Genomic DNA, 19,983 nt, shown 5'->3' with positions numbered 1-19,983 from the left:
GGTCGATTCCATAAACCTAAGTACCTTCTACCTAGGTAGCCTAACGATCTCTCACAATTCTGGTTAAAAGCAATACTTGACACAGTAACCAATGTGCCTGTGTATGATAAAGAAACCCGATGATAATATAGCGATCTCACTATAGGCATGCATTGTGTTTTATTATTAATTACCTACATCTAAATATTGATGTATTTGTGTCAAATACTGTGAAAATATGTATGCCACGTGTTGCATGGAATTCTATGCACGAGTCCGGACATGTTATGACAAGTCTGATTGTACTTACGGAATTTCTCGTCTCCCGGTCTCCTGGGCAGTGACGAACCATTGCTTCTCTCGTCCTCCGAGGACGAAAAAGAGTTCCCGCCACTATTATACATACCAAAGCACCGGTTTTCGAATTTTCTTCCGACAACGTGGTCTTTTGTGTTTCGTATTGGAACGAATTCCGTTCCTAAACCAATTACTACTAAAATTTAACGCTTTATGTGTTTTATTAAGGTAAAAGTAACTTAATCTGATCACTTTTACTAGAGATAAATACTAATTATATTCTGCGCGATGTTATTGCGCACGAATTCATAAACGCTATGCCGGCAGAGGCAGATGACAGCGCTTCAAAGGTGATGTCAAATTGGCGATGACAGATGACATACTAGGGACGCGCTCTTGCTAGTGAGGTGAAAAATCCATCGATATTCGGTAAGGTGACCCTTTTTCATAGAGATATATAGGATTCATAGACAGCTTTCTTCACCAACGCTGTGTGTTTTAGAAAGACACATAATGTGTATTAGATATAAGCTTCTTGATACAGGGTGTCTCACTATCGTTTTACTAAGCGCGAAGGTCATTGTAGTCTTGCCGCGGCGGGAGTGCGGGACACCCCTTGGGAATGTATTTTCTATGCTGTATAGTCTGTACCTATATTACTTACTCTGTGGTCTGTTCAGTTTGCTTCCGTCACCTGTCATTTCAAAACAAAAAACAAATCAATCTGGAAACTAAATTTTATTTGAATTTAAATTCTTGATTCTGTTTTCGAAATTGTAAAGTAGTGTAAAGTTGTATTATTTAATTTATCAAAATGCCCAAACGTAGGAGATTAACACCAATGAAAAGCAAAAATAAAATAACAACACCCGCCAAGAACAAAGATATAGATGAGCAAAGAGGTACTTAAACTGATAACTTTCAAGTTCAGTAATTTCCTAGGTATTTAAGTAATAAATTTTTAATTTTCTATCGATCAATGATTATTGTTATCATAATAATTTTCTGGCCTGTACTGCGTATATTTAAATATTACGATTCAGTTTACTGTACTCTTAAAAAGTGTTGTACATACAGTAGTGCATTTTTCCTAATATTTAATTCTAAAATGATAATTTTATAGATCAAGAGGTAAATACTGCAAGAGGAAGGCTTAAGGGTGCACTTATGGGGATGATGGAGCCACAAGCGGAGGAGTCGGATAATTCCTCAGACTTTACACCAGCTAAAAGAGAAAAGTATGATCATAGTTGAAAATAATAAGTTTTGTCCTTCATTCTTAATGAAATATTTTAGTAACAACTTACATAATGTTAGTAAATTATATAATATAATCTATAAAATAAATTGATAATTTTTTTTTATTATTTAATAGCTTATGCTTTCTGTGTAGTAGCATTAAATTATATTTTTTCTAGTCATGACAATTTAACAATTTACTTTTTTGTTAAATAATTATTGTTACTACCATTAATATATTTCAGAAAGGTTAGTAGCCATGATTCCACATCTGATGAAGAGGACCCCAATAATGGGTTAACTCGGCAGTCCTATGTGCTGAAACTGTTTGACCGCAGTGTGGAGTTATCTCAGTTTAGCGAAGACTCTCCGTTATATCCCATATGTAGAGCGTGGATTGTGAACCAGCCAAGAGCTGATTATAAGAAATTTGCGTGAGTTTATGTCATTCTTATTTCTATAGCATGAAATGCAATGTATAAAATATAAATACAGTGCAACCTCAATATAACGTACCTCAATATAACGATTTCCTCGATTTAACAAATTTTTCGTAATCCCCTTGAATTGTCCATAAGATTCAATACAAAATATCCCTTTACATTACGAACATTTTTTGCGAACAACCTCATTATAACGAATTTTTAACTATCAAGAAAAGTATAAATACCTCTAATTAACGAATTTTGTCAACCCAAAACCTTTATATAAAGTTCCAACCAATGTAATGATTCTAAAAATCTCATAGTATGTGATTCATGTCGCGACAGGTTTCGACATGCTTTTGTTCGTAAAACGATCATTTTTGTTTAATTTAAATTGGAAAGTAATGTGAACACTGCTGCTCGTCACTATTGTTAAAGATTCAAGTTGAAATGGATCAGAAACGGAAAAGACCTCTTTATAACGAATTTTAGACCAACCTAACCTCAAATTAACGAACCTCAGTTCAACGAATTACTTGATATAACGAATATTTATTTGTTCCCTTCATATTTGTTATATCGAGGTTGCACTGTATAATGTTTGGTAAAAATTGGCAGCGCATTAAACTTATAAAGTAACCTTCTCATTTATTCTGGTCGTCTTGGTCAACATTATGTCTGAATTTAACTAAACTGTTTAAAAATTTTTTTTTATTAAAATTAGTGAAAATCTCTGAATTACTCATTAATATTTTTTTCATGTTCTATAATTTATATATTATACAGTGCAACCTCGATATAACAAATCTGAAGGGAACAAATAAATATTCGTTATAACAAGTAATTCGTTGAACTGAGGTTTGTTATGTTGAGGTTAGGTTGGTCTAAAATTCTTTATAAAGAGGTCTTTTACGTTTCTGATCCATTTCAACTTGAATTTTTAACAAAAGTGACGAGCAGCAGTGTTCACATTACTTTCCAATTTAAATTAAACAAAAAATGATCGTTTTACGAGCAAAAGCATGTCGAAACCTGTCGCGACATGAATCACATACTATCAGCCGTACAAATAAACGAGTTATAACATTTTATGCAAAGAATAAACTAAGAATAAGGAAAAATCATACAAATAAACACGAAATAAATGTAACCTAGTATAACTTCGTAATAAGTATTCATACTAATGCTATTCCGTCCTTATTACGGCTACCACCCTAGTATAAGTCTGACATAACCGAGTTAGAACATATCTTTTAGTACATTGTGCTGTGTTTTACAAGTTTTAGAAGCAATTTTCAATCTAAATTTGAGATAATAGCAATGAGAGTAATACGAGAAGTAGAAAAAGTTGAGCAAATTAATAATTTCATTACGTACCTATTGAAATGGAAAATTTTGTATGAAATGTCAAAATATACGAAATTATGAAAAACCCTTTTGATATTTATAATGATTTATTTATTTAAAACATGCGCCAAACCATACATACTGATACATAAAACTTATTTCTAAACTTATCACAATAATATACACTTTCGTTGAAAATATAAATCTTCTAAGCTTGGAGTTGATGGTTTGAGTAGGTACCAGTTATTTGGCAACTCTCTATCTCAAGGTGGGTTTATCTTCTGTTCTCCAGATATTGCATAGCGTTATCTATCATTTGCTTGCATATTTAATGATATATTTAAATTATTTCCAATAATGAATAAATATATTTAAAAAAATAAATAAACAGAACATCGTATGATAAAACTTCACAACAAATTCGACGTTGTCAAACGAGCGTCAGCAAAATGACAGCACCAAGGCTTAACCGTAGACAATTTCAATGTTTTTCATAATTTTGTGAATGAATTGCGACGTTGCCGCTTTGAGCCTATTGCATAGCGTGAGCATAGTTACATCGACGTTATTCCAAATTTATTTGTAAGAAATTATGACATCCTTATTCTTTATTTATTCTTATCATATCTATGCATTGCATAAGGTTTGAATAAGCAAGTTTTTATTTGTACGGCTGTATGAGATTAAGAATCATTACATTGGTTGGAACTTTATATAAAGGTTTTGGGTTGACGAAATTCGTTAATTAGAGGTATTTATACTTTTCTTGATAGTTAAAAATTCGTTATAAAGAGGTTGTTCGCAAAAAATGTTCGTAATGTAAAGGGATATTTTGTATTGAATCTTATGGACAATTCAAGGGGATTACGAAAAATTTGTTAAATCGAGGAAATCGTTATATTGAGGTACGTTATATTAAGGTTGCACTGTATTTATATATTATAAAAACTGAAATAATCTTAAGGAATCTAATGCCAATACATTATTAAAAAGTTTTTCCAAAGGTATTCATAATATTAAAGGTTCTCAATTCAAATTTTTTAGCAATAAGGATGACAAGGAAGACAAAGTAACAGATGGAGTAGAACTACCAGGGCCTGAAGGACCAGTGGTGTCCAGGATACCGGAACTGCTACCTGAACAATTGGCCGCTAATAAGGATAATATTAATTTGAATTATGTGAGTTTAAAACATTTTTTGCATTTGTTAATCATTGTGATAATTTATACTGATGTGTGTGGATGATACTGATGAAATATTTAATACCTTTTTCAAAGATTTTTCGATATAAAATATTTTTTAAATCACGCTATATCTCCCCTTTTATACTTATTATTACTAAAGTTTGGAACTATCTATTCACGCAAATTATTTTCCTATACAAAAAAACTTATAGCAAGTGTCTTGAATAATCAATCGACTTGAACTCAATTGAAGTGAAAACTTCTTTAGCGGCGTTGAGCACTTTTTCTGTAATGGGTATAAAATCTTAAACTCGCGTCACGTGACCTGATCGAAAAAGCGTTGAGCTAGCGCGCACGAGCAACTTTGTCTCCGCATCTATTTTGTCTCTCCCACCTATATGGGCTAGTATGAAAGTGCGCGCACGTAGCGACGCAACTCCCCATACAAATTGATGGGAGAGACAAAATAGTTGCGGAGACAAAGTTGCTCGTGCGCGCTAGCTCTAAGACGGATGGAGAGTAGACAGCTATCCCCTCTCTACTACGCGCGTTTTCACTTCTGCCGGCACTCCCGGAGTGCAACCCGTCTTTTTTTTATAAGGAAAATAGTATAAATGTCCCCTATTCCCTATATATTATTATTTATTCGATCAAATACATTATCTTTAGCGCGAACTGCCCTCCCGCGAGCAACTCCTAGCGTGGCACGCGGGCCGCTGGGCGGGAGTCCGACACCCATTTATATAAACACACTATCATATCATATTTTTTGTACTATTTTTGTTTTTTGTAAGGAAAATATGTAGTATTTATGTCGCCTATATATTATTATTGAAGTGAAAACTTCTTTAGCGGCGTTGGGTATAAAATCTTAAACTCGCGTCAGGACACGTGGCCTGATCGAAAAAGCGTAAGACGGACTTTTTTTTTAACCCTTATATTCCATGTGTAAGACGGATACCATTCCAAAATATCAAACATGCTGAACGTTAATAATCAAGTTTTCACTTCTGCCGGCACTCCCGGAGTGCAACCCGTCTTTTTTTATTCAATCAAATACATTATTAGTCAGTTCAATAAAGAAACGAATCTTCAATGGCGGCCAAAGCTGACTTTGACAGATGGTAGGATCATCAAAAAAGAAAATAAAAATAACGTAAATTGATAATTATTTTATTAATTATTTCAAATTGGTTGTTGACAAACTTTTTTGTTATTGTATTTGTGTATTTATATGAATTATCATATTTACGTATACAGAATGTAATAAAATCCCCATAATACTTGTAATAAGCCCATAAAACTGAACAACTTTTCCCAAAGAACATATTTTGTCAAATTCCAATAAAACATTATTTACTTTCGCAAATGCATAATTGTCATTGTAAATTTATGATAAAAACTATTATAGGGAAAATCAAATACATTTTAGTGATTTTATTTTTCCATTTTTTTTTGCATACCGTACGGCCGTGTGTGAGCGAGAGGGAATGATAAGCGCCGCCATTGAAGATTCGTTTCTATAAAGAACTAACTAATATCTTTAGCGCGAACCGCCCCCCTCCCGCGAGCAACTCCTAGCGTGGCACGCGGGCCGCTGGGCGGGAGTACGACGCGCGTGGCTCGAGCAAGCACAGAGAGTTCATCGCAGATATGATGCCGCGCAAAACGTGCTGTATAAGATTAACGTCAAGTTAGTGGACTTTTTTTATTTATTTCTATTGTTATCTTGATTAATCTCTCTTTTCGAATATGATGTTTTGTTTATCAAATTTATTTTTTGTGTTAATATTCCCAGTGTTTTAGTTTTTTGAAGATAATCAATTATCCCAAAGCATCATTTACTTCATGATAATAATTATTGTTTTAACTCAATTTTTTTTATTACAGCGCTCTCTGATCGAAGGAAAAGCGGAAAAACCATATAGGAATAAATCGTAAACAAATAATAATTTGTAAATAATTTGGAAAATCCAAAAGTGCACGCCTCATAATTTTTTTTTAATTATTTATTAATTATTATTTTTGTTTATTTAATAACAATTAAACCACATCGAATCAGACCCTGAAAAATGAAAGGGTTCTATTCCTGAGCATACTCAAGCGTAAGAGAAAAAAAAGACACGATTAGTAAAGTATTTCGGTTGCTATCGTGTTAACAAGAAAATCCTCCGCACATACAGACACACGGACGTCCAAGACAGAACTTTTTTAAACTGTTTTTTAACTAGTATATATAACAAAAATGACATCAAAAATATCATGAATGTTAAAAATAGTGTTTTTTCTTAATATGTGTGTGTATGTATTATCTTACAAGTGCAATGTATGATACATAAAGACATTTTAAGTTTGAAAAATCAGATGTTTTGCGCGAAGTGACAGTAGTACCCACCTCAACGCTTCGCTTATGAGGCGTGCAATAGCACAGAGTGAATCACACGTGAAAAAAATCTTTACACAAATATTCAATTTTTATATGATTTTCTAATGTTAAGTAATGTAATTTTTTAAGAAATCTTTTAGCCAGTTCCCTGTATTAGTTTTTTATGAATATGTATTGTAAATAGAGATGCTTTACCTGTTTTTTTAAGCTCAACTCATACAGAATAAAAAAAAATAATTATCATTGTATTGCTTTTTATCATAATATTATAGTAAGTGGAATTGGACTGTTATGTAATAGAATTAAACTAAGGTGAAACAATAGAGCAGAATTAGTATTCAATATATCTTTGTCTAACGAATAATCATTTGATATGAAGACCGTTATGCTGATTTTAAAAATAATCTAAAACGTTTTTTTATGTATTTTTCGTTTTGTGAACGATTTTACGAGATTTTTTGCTGTCAACGCGTAGCATGATTGTTTTGATTTAATCATGATTGATTTGTAAGTATATTGATTATTATAATTGTTATTACATTTTATTACTTAATCACTTTCATTTTATATTTTTTGACAAAATTGTACAAAAAATTAGTCACATCCTTAACAATAAAAAAACTATTTTATAAACTTGAAATAAAACAATGTATATTATAACAAAGTTTTATTAAATATAAGTTTACTTTGATTTCCGTTTTTTATTGCTGACAGCTTCCTTTTGAGGACATTCTGATTTCTTGTGTCCCTTTTCATTACAATTGTAACACGACTGAAACAAAAATATAACATTTTTTTTATAAATCCCACCAACACTGATGTATTTTGTTTTTTTTTTCAATAAAACCTAAACATAAACACATTTGAAAATTGTACATTAAGCTAACTAAGATCGCGATATTATTTTTAAAGAAAAAATATTTACGAAAGTTTTTGTCACGTTTAAACATAACATTTTATTATTACGAATAAATTAAACAATATTTTTCTTATATTAAAATTAGCTGAAAAAACTAACCTGCGATTGCACAACTACCCCACACTTATGTTCTGCTTGACAGCATCTCTCGCACACCTTACAATGCTTGTATGTAGGCTTGACACACCGCTTGCACAAATCACAATGTATATACCTCATGCCATTCTTACTTGTACACTCTTTGCATTTATTACAATGAATATTTGACGTGGCAACCCAGTATTTGCATTTATCACAGAATTTGTAAGTGCTATCATTGGATAAATCAATAGTGATAAATGGTAGGTTGGTGAAGAAACGCACGGGTGAACCGAATTTACGACCGCCTTTGCTGTTTTGGAACTTCTTGTGGTTCTGATATTCTACCTGTAATTGATAAATAATGCGTAGATAATGTTTTATATGTAAAGTCATTTAAATTGTATGTTACTTTTATAAAATTTGTAACTTTTATAATTATAAATATTATAACACCATCATGTACAAGGTAGTTGACCTAAATAGTTACGAAATTAATAATAGAATAGTCTGAGATCATTTTATGAAAAATTGTTTTATTTAAAAGTAACTGTGACAAATTTTATTTTTTGAGTACTAAATCCATAACATCTAGTTTTTGCACAATATAACATAGTTGTAGCTATAAGTTTCGATTAAAATTAAATATTTCGAACATCAAATTACCTGATAATCATGCATCTTAATCTCTGGCATCATATTCGTTATGTATGGTTCAGAAAAGTATGGAAATGCCCATATAACTGGTAGAGTGCCTTCTGTGTCACATACTTTATTATAACTTGCCGATAACTCTTTAATAGTATGCACTATGGGCTCCACTCGACCTCCAAAGGGGGGATCCATAACTATGCTGAGGTTTTTGTTTCTGTAAAAATAAATTATAAAGTTATGTAGCAGGAATATTATGGTTTTAAATTAAAAAAAAGGAGAGAGGATCTGCATTGATTTAAAAAATAAATAAAATGATGTGCAAAAATCAGAGCTCTTGGTGACGATTAATAAAAATTGATTTGCTATAGTCATAGTACTCTATAGTATCTGTGTGTATTCTATAGAGTCAGAGTACTATAGTTAGTACTCTATAGTACCTACACAATTTAATTCAAGCAAATAAGCAGATATAAAAAATACATTACTTTGAGGCTTTAAAGAACTTTGTCAGCACTTTTTCATCCGTATTTCCGTTGAACAGATAATTATTGAACATATTGTACCACAGAAACTTAGTTGGTTCATAGAATTGGTGGTGTCGAGAGTCGTAATCCAGGAGTATAGAATTAAAGTCAGGGTGAGCTTGAGCTGCTTCGTGGATTGATGGTGTTCCAATACAGAGAATATTGCTGGAAGAAATTGGTGGATGATTGAAAATAATAATCACTACATAGTATAAAACAAAGTCGCTTTCTCTGTCCCTATGTCCCTATGTATGCTTAAATCTTTAAAACTACGCAACGGATTTTGATGCGGTTTTTTTAATAGATAGAGTGATTTAAGAGGAAGGTTTTAGTATATAATTTATTAGGTTTTAGACCAAGCGGGCGAAGCCGCGTGCCGTAAGCTAGTAGTGTGTATAATAGATTAACTAAATAGAATGCATAAATTAAAATGAGGACACACTCACATCTTAAAATTATTATGATAAAAGATAAACTTATATATAAATTAATCAGAGACTAAACCCTACTTATTTAAAAATTATATGATGCTTTCATTTCTAACAGTGTACATATTTAATAGAATTAGAATTTGGATTGGCTGGGTTTTTTACCTCACGTGTAGATAATTGTACAACCAACCTAAAACTATTATTTATTAACACTTTAATTTCCACTAATAAGTGGCAATCAACAAGCTATGTTGGTATAATCAACTAAACAGCTTCAAAAAATATTTGACATAATATGAGTAAAATAAATAGCCATGTCAGTTACCTAATCTTGTTATTCTTCAGTATCCCCAGAACAGTGCTAACAGCTTTCTTAGTAAACAAGTACTGCGCTTCTCTATAATCATTTTCCAAAGTTGGTAACCAAGATGAGGGGTTGTTTAGAAGCTCTTCAGTCAATGGGGTTGTAATTCTATGATCCCCTCTATGTTTCTTCGATTGCGATATTAGGTAGAGTTCCTTGCATGTGTGACAGTAGGCCCTGTCTGATGGATGTCGTGATTTTACCTGTAGTTTTAAAATTGATAAAATGAGTGTTGATGATAAAAATGGTGTTTAGAACAGAGATGAGTTAAGAAGTACATAATATATGGAATTCTAGGTATATTTGAAGGTACTTAAAGTTTTGAAATTACTTTATATAAGACTAGTTTGCTTTCAGTACATATGAAATTTATGATTTATTCTTTCTGAATAAATTAAAGATATGAATTTTATAAATTATTTCGGTGCTTATATACATAGAAATACTTCATATACATTTATATTTAAGCATACCTCATTCAAAGTATTCCAAGCCGCCTGTTTATCAATTTTGGGTATGAGGTTATAGTACTTTTCATTACGTTTTCTAACCCCTTCCTTCTTCCAGTCTTCTTCGTCAATATTTAATGTACAGTCCTTTTTGTCTCTACAAGAGGCGCATGCGAAATATCTTCCTTTTTCGCTTGAAAACAATAAAGTAGGTCCATGTAGACACAAGGGATGTGTTGTTACATCTTCCACTATAACTTCGACTGGAGATGATTTTAATTGTTGCACATTGTTTGTATTGATCTCAGCTGCAGAAAACTTACGTTTCTTGCCCATTATTACTTTAAAATTGATATATTACGCCCAAAAAAAATATTTTTCGGTATTATTCTGTCCTCGTTACAATTCACACGTGAATCTGACAATCAATTGACATTTGACCACTGACCACAGAACATATATAGGTACTCAGGGGAGCATTTTGAAACTTATATTTGTGCTTATATTAGTTTTCATCTAGTGAAATCGTTTCTCAGAATTCGCTTCGATAATCGTCTACGATTATCTAAATTGTCAAATTAAGATGGATAACTGTAAACCGAAAAAATATATAATTTAAACTTTAAAGCATCTGAGAAAATGAAAAGCATCAATAATTTATACTGGCAACACAAAATACATAATCAGCACGGCCGGTCGGGATCAGTGGTACCAACTTAGGGTAATTTACCCTATATTTAGAGTAAAAGTAATCCAGCAGGGTAATTTCTAGGGTATAAATTTTCCTAGGGTATTTTTTGGGGTAACAGTCAATAACAGTCAAATAATTACTTTGAATGATATTGTTTTTTAACGCGCCCATTACAGATTCCGTGTCGTGAACGCACCGATTGCTTTTGTGTCTCGATAGAAAGCTTTTAGCTAGCTAGGTCGAAAGCTTAGGAATAGGCTATCCCTGCCTATGTTAAAGAGTATAATGACTGTAAGATACAATTTAAACATAATTCTTGTGTTATCTTCACTCCTTTAAAAACAATGGTGGACAAATTTAATAATAATAATTTATTTAGCATGTATGACAAAAAAGATAGTGATGGAGGGGATACTTTTATTGTTATGTGCCAATAATATAATAATATGAATAAATAATGTAGTTGTTTTATTTGTAAAGAAGGACAAGGACAAGGAAATTTTTTTAGGGTATTTTTTTTAAATAATACAGATTCTAGGGTAAATTGAGAACAAGCCTAGGGTAAAGTAAAACCTTGACCTGGCAACACTGGTCGGGATTTGTCTTTTGACTTTTATAAAAATTAAAATCTCCGGAGTCCATTTCTCCGAAATATTCCTTTAGTTTTTAGTGTTCTATAAAACAAATAAGAAAATGAGTGGTCTAGTAAGAACAGCTCACAGAGTCCTGCACAGCTGTGTTAAGAACAGCAGCCTCGCCGGTGCAGTTATCAGCAGGACCCAAGCACCCGTAAAACGTGACTTCACGCGAGGAATCTGGCACATGAGCTGCTCAAAGAGATTAGACGGCACATCAGCATCCACCGGTCTTTTGCACCACTCTAATACCTGCAGTTGCGGGTGCGGCTTGAAAGCGCTGCACACGAAAGGTTACTACTTACTATTGCATTTATAGGTTATGATTGCGCCACAGTTGAATATATTTTCTATCATTTCATGAATTATTGATATTTAATTTAGTCTAAGCATTTTCAAATGACACTTATGTTGAAAAATAAGTTTTCTGTCAGAAAGATAAATTATTAATACAATAATTTGGCAGATCACCACCAACCTACTACGAAACCTAATGAAAAATCCAAACCCCTTGGTAAGTCCTTTCCCTGTTCCTTGTACCAGTATCCTGTCCTTAGATGCAAGATTGTAGATTTGAATGTAATAAAAACATTGTATCAGGTACCTACTTGCTTTTTAAAAGGCTAAGCAGTACTGAAATTATTATGCATAGTTGCGTTCCCTGTAAAATTAATTGTGTCTATTTCCAATAAATAGACAATCCATTTGCAGGGTAAATTAATTAATATTCACATCCAGTTATAATCTTCTATTGGATTATGTCTGCATACAGATATTAAACAATTATTTTAGTAAGTTTTTAATTAATTTATAGACTTGAATGTAGTCGTATTTAATATTATTGGAGCTAACTGTAGAAAAAATATCCTTATACTGTTCCTAATTATTAATCTTCCTCACAATAAAAAAGGAAAGATCTTTGTTTTCTTTTATTACCTCATCTTTAATTCATTGTTTAGATAGATTGCTAAAATATTGATTAGTATTAAAAGAAAACAATTTATTTGTTTCAAAAATTGTCCACCCAAAAATTATCTTTTATAATATTTTGTTTATTGTATTATATCCCATACATTAATACATAACTAGGTGAACGGGAGCTGGTGGAGTTCCTCACAGAGGAAATAGTTGCGGAGCGTAAAGCGCAGAAGCTCAAGACTCTGCCGACAGAAGTGGAAGGGTTCTCCGTTAAGGGTGACGGTGCTGAGGTGGTGCTCACTAAGCAGATGAAGGATGAAATGTAATAAATATTTCTACTTTTTTATTGTTGTATAATGATAGTTGTCTCGAAATTGAAATATAGAATACTGAGTAGTTTGTGAATTCATTTTTCTATTTCATTATCTTGCAAGTAAAATTGTTTTCATAATTTATATTGTAATATTATTGTTGATTTATAATCAGTTTCTCAACTTCAAGATATAATGTTTTGTATAACCTCATCTGTTCATTTAAAATGATAATTGTAAAAGGATAAATAGGCTCAGTAACTTTATCAGTTAGAGGTAAAACTGACCATTAAAAACAAATACATTTTTTAAAATAGATTTCAAAAAAATAACACAAGCTATCCACCATTATCTATATTCTATACTAATATTATAAAGAGGAAAGGTTAAAGGAAAGGTATGTATGTATGGTTTTCACGCATAAACTACTGAACCGATTTTGATGAAATTTGGCACAGATAGTCTTTAGACCCTGAGAAAGAACATAGGCTACCTTTTATTGCGAAATATGTACCATGGGCGAAGCCGGGGCGGACCACTTGTATATCATAATCTTTCAAATTCTAGTGTCCGAATCACATTCAACGTGAACCACACAGTGGATTCCGAGGACTTTGGTGACGACATCCAACCAGAGAAGCAGGAGTTTGCCGAGATGAGGTCCAAGCCCCAGTTTGAAGTGGACTTAGTGCGAGGGGACACCACCCTCGGCTTCACATGTTCGTTCCTGCAAGAGCCTGCGAATGCTGCTGCCGATGAATATAGTGAGATATTTTGTGTCTTTAATATTTGAACTAGCTGATTGGGTTTAGTTCCTTTAAATTTATACATTTGATTGTATTGTTACCTCTTGATGGAACTGCATTTTATAATTTAGATTTTTAAAAGACGCACATAATTAAATTGTTCCACAAAGAAATTGAATTTGAAATCTTGTGGAAACAACAACAACAAAAATACTTTATTGTGCACCACAGAGAAAAGTACAAATAAGGACACAATACATTAATTAATAAAAGAGCACAACAGGCGGTCTTATCGCTCAGACAGCGATCTCTTCCAGACAACCTGGTGGACAAGGAGACGCAGTGCAAAAGTAATTAAAAACAGGGCAAAGTGCACTAAGAACAGAAAAAAATAAATAAATAAGAATACTTATAATATAAATAGATAATAATATAAGCATATAAATATACATAAACATACACATATATACGTATACATAATGTACATACATAATATAACTCAATAAATAGATACAAACATATATATATTATAATATGAAAATAAACATACATATATAAATATACACATACATAAAATAGAAAACGCACACCGACACAATTGACTAATAAAATAAATAATGAAATTACCGACTAATTGGATAAATAAAATTGCTTCAGTAAGTTTTTGAACGTAGATAGAGATTGAGCTGCTCTTATGTCTAAGGGTAAAGCATTCCAAAGTCTAATGGCACGCACAGTAAACGAAGAGTTATAAACATGATTGACATGCGGTGGCATTGCTAGACGGTGTTTATTAGAGGAACGCGTCGGGTTGACATTAGACACAAGGAACTCAAATCTCTCTTTTAAGTATAGCGGAGTTCTCGGATCGAACAGAACACAGTACAGGAGGTGAAGGATATGAGTATTTCGGCGAAGTCGGATGGGAAGCCATTTGAGCTTTGTGCGAAACTCGGAGACGTGATCGTATTTGCGCAAGTCAAACACAAATCTTATGCAGAAATTCTGAAGGCGCTCAAGGCAGTCTAGGTGGTATTCGAAGAGGTCAGGATAGCACGCATCAGCATAATCTATGATAGGTAAAAGGAGTGTTTGGACGAGCGCAATCTTAGTCGGTATCGGCAGAAAATTACGTAAGCGACGGAGCGAACCCGCAGCAGCAAAAACCTTTTTACGAACCTCCTTTATTTGGTGATTCCAAGATAGACACGAATCAATCCATGGAAAGTGAAATTTTAAAATACATTTAATAACTACTGATTCTATGACCTTACAAAACGATACGCCCACGATACGATTCGTGTCGTGTGTTGAATAGCCGTCGTGTCGTACGCGTTACGTGTTAACGATACGCTTACGAGACGACTTCACTTACGAGATAAAATGACTGTAATATTGTTGTAGCATACATATAGCTTTTTAAGGGCCGATTTTTCAATGTTTGGATAAAACTTATCCGTCCAATAAAATATTACTCGATAATATTAAAATGTCACATAAACTGTCAAATACGGGCAATTAGAATACGTTTTTAAAATGGTAGTTTTATAAATTATTCGAAGAATAATTTTAACCAAGGATTGAAAAAATTTATTTATTTTATTAACTTACAGATGACATATTCGGTATTGATGAAGTAACGCTATACAAAGGCGAGTGGTCTGATAAAGTGTATGCAGTGGCTGGTGATGTGCTTGATGGGGTATGTAGTCTTCAAATATAAAAACTTTGTGCATTTGCTTGTTAAAAGCTGTATGAATAAAAATTGTTTTGCAAGATACATCTGTTAGGATTAATTCTAGAGCTTCCTTATATTTTATTTTTAATCGATTTAATTAAAACCCTGACAAGAATAGCTGTGCTGCGCGGTTCCACTCATGAACTAACCAGCAGACAAAATATTTAAAAATACATAAGAAAAAAATTTCAATTTGTGATAATAATTGTCTCGCCATTGGTGATTTTTCAAAATTGTTATAAGTACTTTTTATTTTGGTTAAAGTCACTAAAATACAGGTAAATTAGCTTGGAGAAATTTTTGCATATGTAGTGGTGTGTATATTACTCAGATCTTAGAGCGCGTTTCCACTATATCGTTCTGGCCTATACAAAAATGTTTCGATATCCTAACATTACTATTTAATTTTATACTTATTCCTAGCAACACTTTTGTTTTCAATAAAAACAAGTTTTTATTTGAAAGAAAATGGTTTTGACTTTATAAAAAAAAATATATCATTCAATTTTACGTCCTTGAGCAAACGACAAGGCGACTACCGTGAAACAATAAAATATCGTGTCCATAATAATTTGTTTCATAATTAATATTTGACCATAATAATTACGAAACAAAACAAATAAATAAATCGTCACTTGATAGTGGAAAGTGGAAACACGCACAAAACCAGAATAAACCAGTTTACGCTGTCCGCAGGTGCCACGTGCAGTCGTTTGGTAACGTTAGAACATAAAGCACATTTCATTCAAAAATTATAATTATTATGTACGTAGTTTAATTGATAAATTTTGTATTTGTTGATTGTTGTTATTATTTGATATTATTGTTATAATATTTGTTGAAGTGAATTACATGTCCCGCAGCCGGAGGCCCCAAATGAAAACTCAGATGTACTTAAAAACTACATTTAATAGCTAAAATGAGACTTTTACACCCATGTCTGCACGATGCAGACCGGAGTTAAAGAATGAATTTATACAGTTTAATAATTATAAAGACGTAAGCTTGGATGCTAACTAAGGGAAATCGCATCCACATTCTATTCCCGTGCGAACGGCGTATTCAGCAGTTTTGTATGAAGGCAGGGCCATAACTAGTGTTTAATTTGTGTGTAAGTGTTGTAACTTTATATTGTTAATTCAATATGGCTCCAGTGTTAAAACATGGTCGAGGCAAGCCTTTGACTTCTCAAACTAAAGAATTAAACTTTAAATGTCGTTTCTTTTTCAGGTTAGTAAATTTTTCATTTTAGTAACATTGTTAATGTAAAAGTTATATGTATGTTAAATGTGCAAATATTAAAATAAAGTCTCATCTTTTTCAGAGGAGAAACACATATAGTTTAATTTAAAATCCCTTATACATATATACAGGGTTACTTGTAAAACACCGGCAACCTCGCAGGACAAGATAGCTAACATCATAAGTAACAACATTTCGACTTTTGATAATTTGTTAGATTTTATTTTCATACAAAAATAAATATTCATTTAATTTTCCGTCTGAATATTATAAACTCTACGCCTCCCAAAAATTACGTAAACAAAAAGCGAACGAGAGGGGGAAGGGGGCGTCGCGTCGTCCATCCGATAATTAATAGAACATAGACTTACAAATGTAAGGAGAGTACAATAAAAGTTTAAAAAATCATTTAAAAATAATTTATTGCGTTATGCCAAAAGTCGTAGAACAAATGTTGTTACTTATGATGTTAGCTATCTTGTCCTGCGAGGTTGCTGGTGTTTTACAAGTAACCCTGTATAAAATAAAAACTAAAAATAAAATGTTGTTTTATTTTATTTGCTGACCATACACTACTACAAACGCAAAAATTTCTCCAAGCTAATTTACCTGTAACAAGGTTTAAAAATACAAAATCGGTTATGTTGAACCATATTCAATTTTTGACAGTTCCACCTAGTCACACCGTGGCTTTATGGTGAATCATACCACTTTGAACTCGACGGTCCTGGGTTCAAATCCCGCCTTGGCCGTAGAATAAATATAACCCCATATATCCGCCATACTTGATTCCGTAACTATACGGTGCTCAGGTGCCAATTATGGGGGAAATCAAAGCAGGAATTTGAAGTTTAGTTCTCATTCGTGTGAGGATTATTCATTGAATTGCGACATTTTTATAAGGGATTAAAAAAATTGTTTTTATTTTTTTATCTTGTCTATAATCACTTTTTTAATCCTATATAATCGTTGCCAACAATACTGTCAATAGATATGCTTGATTAGATTTTTTTTACAACTTTTTTTTTATTAGTAATGACTCATTACTCATACTTTGATTATACAACATGCATTATTTTAGAAAATAATTTTATTTTTATTTTTTTCAGTATCTCTACGATCTGCTTATGAATGTCCTCGAAGAAAAGGGTGTGAGCAATGAATTCGTTCAGAAACTGTCAGATTTTAGCACCGCGTACGAGCACACCGCGTATATTAACCTTTTGGAGGGAATCTCCAAGTTTACTATTGGCAAACAATAATCTGTTAACCTAGAATAGTCGAAGACAACATTTTGTATCTGTGGAATCTGTACTGCCATATTTTATCTATATTTCATTTTGCAGCTCTTCGAAAAAAGCTTTAAAAATAAGATTGTATGTTGTAAGATTTATTCTTCATATGTCTGTAGCAAACAAAATAAATAATAATGTTTTATCAATTTTGCAAAAGCACTTTTACAGATTTTCGTGTAAATAATTGCTTTTCAATATAAAATATTTGTAAGGTTCCACAGAAGAAAGAATTTATTTCTGATTGTTATGAAGAGCATTTATTTTGCTGTAAACAGCTTTAAGAATGTTAGTTTAGTTGTGCAATGTGTTGTTTGATTTAGTCATAATGTTAGTTCTGAATAAAATATTACAATAAGATACTGGTGTTTTATTTAAAAAATCTTGTCTTTGTAGTTTTTTATCTATGGTTTTTGTTATGACCAAAGGAACAGCTAAGTTTTCTTTTATCCATACGCACTCCTAAATTATTATTGATCTGATTTGGATGGATTTTGCAAATTTAGAAATGTCGACGCATTAATTAAAGTATTAAAAATAAATAAACCGCCACCAAATAGAGTTAGTGCATCAAAAATGTTTTGCAGTAATTGGGCTACCCATTTAGATCGTAAAATTTTAGAATACCGAGCACTTTTTTTTGCCGTGAACTTTGCTAAATCACATTCAGTACCTCCAAAGATTGAATGGCAATGAAGAAAGAAAGGGCTCAAAAAATCATAATCGATCTACTTACAGATGAATTGAATACGATCTATAATAAGACGGCAATAAGATGACCATCGATAAAATCAAAATTAGCGAAACATGAACTTACTTTTTTAAAGTCGGTTAAAAATAGGCTGTGCCGCAATTGACGCATTTTATGTACGTAAGAAGATAGGAGATAAAATTAAACACCCATTTGCACGCCCCCAAACGCCTGTAGAATGATGTTAGCGTGAATATCACGTAAAGATTATAGAAGCGTTCCGTTTAAAAAAATGCATATTTGAAAAAAGTAAGTATTATTTTTACAAAGTACTTACCTATTCAAGCGTAGAGTGAGCAGTGAGGCACCTTCTAGGTTTGTAGCGAAGCACGTACCATCGTCCATCATCCACATCTCAGCTAAACATCAGGCGAGAAAAAAATATAATAATGAACATAGCACAGGGCTTAGGCACAGGGTACATACTCCTTCAAAGTACGTTGAAAGCTTGTTGAAAGTCACAGGTTGAAAGTAAGTATATGAAAGAAAAAAAAAATTTTTTAATGCGGGTTCAAATTCAAACTTCGAATTCCGCCTCATGATGGCCTCATGATGTTTTTTCTTCGATTTTTTATATTTTTTCATGATTTTTTCATATATTTTATAGCCTTATTTATAGCATTTTCATGCTAAAACATTATGTAGGTAAGAAATTATGTACATATCTAAGAAACACGTAATTATAATTGCTTATCCTTCGCATTATAATCGCAATAATTCGTTCTAATTATAATTAATTTTATTTTATTTAAAGTTCATTGTCTAAAATACCTATAATGTTATGCATATACCTACCAGGTAAAGTTATTTTAAACTTTATAATTCAGTTTTCATAATATTTGTTATGGAGGTATTAATTTTAATTTAATTAAAAATTTAAATAATTAAAAATTTATTGAATACATACGGAACTTGGCAAATGATAATTGGATTTTAAAAATTTTACACCCACGTAAATTTGCTCATGCGATAAGAGTACAAATGATGTTTTTTTAAATAATCGGACTATAGTTATCACTTTATTATCAAGTTGTAAATAAATAAGATTAAAAAGCATGCTTCTATAAAAAAACTGTTTCACACACCAGATTTAGGTTGAAATGCGCGGGCGCGGCAGTGCAATAGTACTTCATACCTGTAAAAACTTCGCTGTAAATATTCATTGGCGATCAGCTGTTTTAGCACAAGTAAAAAAAAGAACAAGCATGGATCCATATTTGTTTTCTCTTTCACACTTGACTCGTTACAATGCCTTTGCATCAACATTCACGCTGAAAAGAAAAACAAATCGATTAAAAGTTACAATCTGACCAATTGGTGCCCTCTGCACATTTGAATTAACCAATAGGAGAAACGATTGTAACGTGAACTTAGTTGCGAAT

The 19,983-nt window shown here is 32.1% G+C and overlaps 3 protein-coding genes across 4 annotated transcripts; 2 read left to right on the top strand and 1 right to left on the bottom strand.

Moving 5' to 3' along the window:
• Nucleotides 1-951: 951 nt before the first annotated feature.
• mip40 (Myb-interacting protein 40) lies at nucleotides 952-7,222 on the top strand. Its single transcript, XM_089702823.1, has 6 exons — nucleotides 952-1,178; nucleotides 1,400-1,514; nucleotides 1,761-1,949; nucleotides 4,332-4,467; nucleotides 6,020-6,165; nucleotides 6,363-7,222. Exons 1-6 carry the CDS (start codon nucleotides 1,091-1,093, stop codon nucleotides 6,370-6,372), a joined length of 684 nt encoding a protein of 227 aa, XP_089558949.1. The 5' UTR covers nucleotides 952-1,090; the 3' UTR covers nucleotides 6,373-7,222.
• A 286-nt stretch (nucleotides 7,223-7,508) lies between these two features.
• Nucleotides 7,509-18,940, bottom strand: LOC149483659 (rRNA N(6)-adenosine-methyltransferase ZCCHC4). Of its 2 annotated transcripts, XM_089702821.1 has the most exons (7): nucleotides 18,879-18,940; nucleotides 10,302-10,868; nucleotides 9,790-10,031; nucleotides 8,995-9,198; nucleotides 8,522-8,723; nucleotides 7,877-8,203; nucleotides 7,509-7,630 (listed from the first exon to the last, which is right to left on the bottom strand). In XM_089702821.1, exons 2-7 carry the CDS (start codon nucleotides 10,611-10,613, stop codon nucleotides 7,541-7,543), a joined length of 1,377 nt encoding a protein of 458 aa, XP_089558947.1. In that variant the 5' UTR covers nucleotides 10,614-10,868; nucleotides 18,879-18,940; the 3' UTR covers nucleotides 7,509-7,540. The 2 variants fall into 2 exon arrangements, with proteins under 2 accessions (XP_089558947.1, XP_089558946.1); XM_089702820.1 differs by lacking the exon at nucleotides 18,879-18,940 and having other exon boundaries at nucleotides 10,302-10,902.
• On the top strand, nucleotides 11,547-18,210 carry P32 (complement C1q binding protein P32). The gene is made up of 5 exons (XM_089702822.1): nucleotides 11,547-11,896; nucleotides 12,693-12,843; nucleotides 13,400-13,596; nucleotides 15,192-15,280; nucleotides 17,668-18,210. Exons 1-5 carry the CDS (start codon nucleotides 11,662-11,664, stop codon nucleotides 17,818-17,820), a joined length of 825 nt encoding a protein of 274 aa, XP_089558948.1. The 5' UTR covers nucleotides 11,547-11,661; the 3' UTR covers nucleotides 17,821-18,210.
• Nucleotides 18,941-19,983: the final 1,043 nt, after the last annotated feature.

This window comes from Colias philodice, chromosome 13, assembly GCF_061535455.1.
Source record: "Colias philodice isolate Cphi_HAF_F1 chromosome 13, ilColPhil1 Martin Lab GWU primary, whole genome shotgun sequence".
Classification (NCBI taxonomy): Eukaryota; Metazoa; Arthropoda; class Insecta; order Lepidoptera; family Pieridae; genus Colias; species Colias philodice.
The sequence above is the reverse complement of the archived record's forward strand: the minus strand, read 5'-3'. Positions and strand labels throughout refer to the sequence as shown.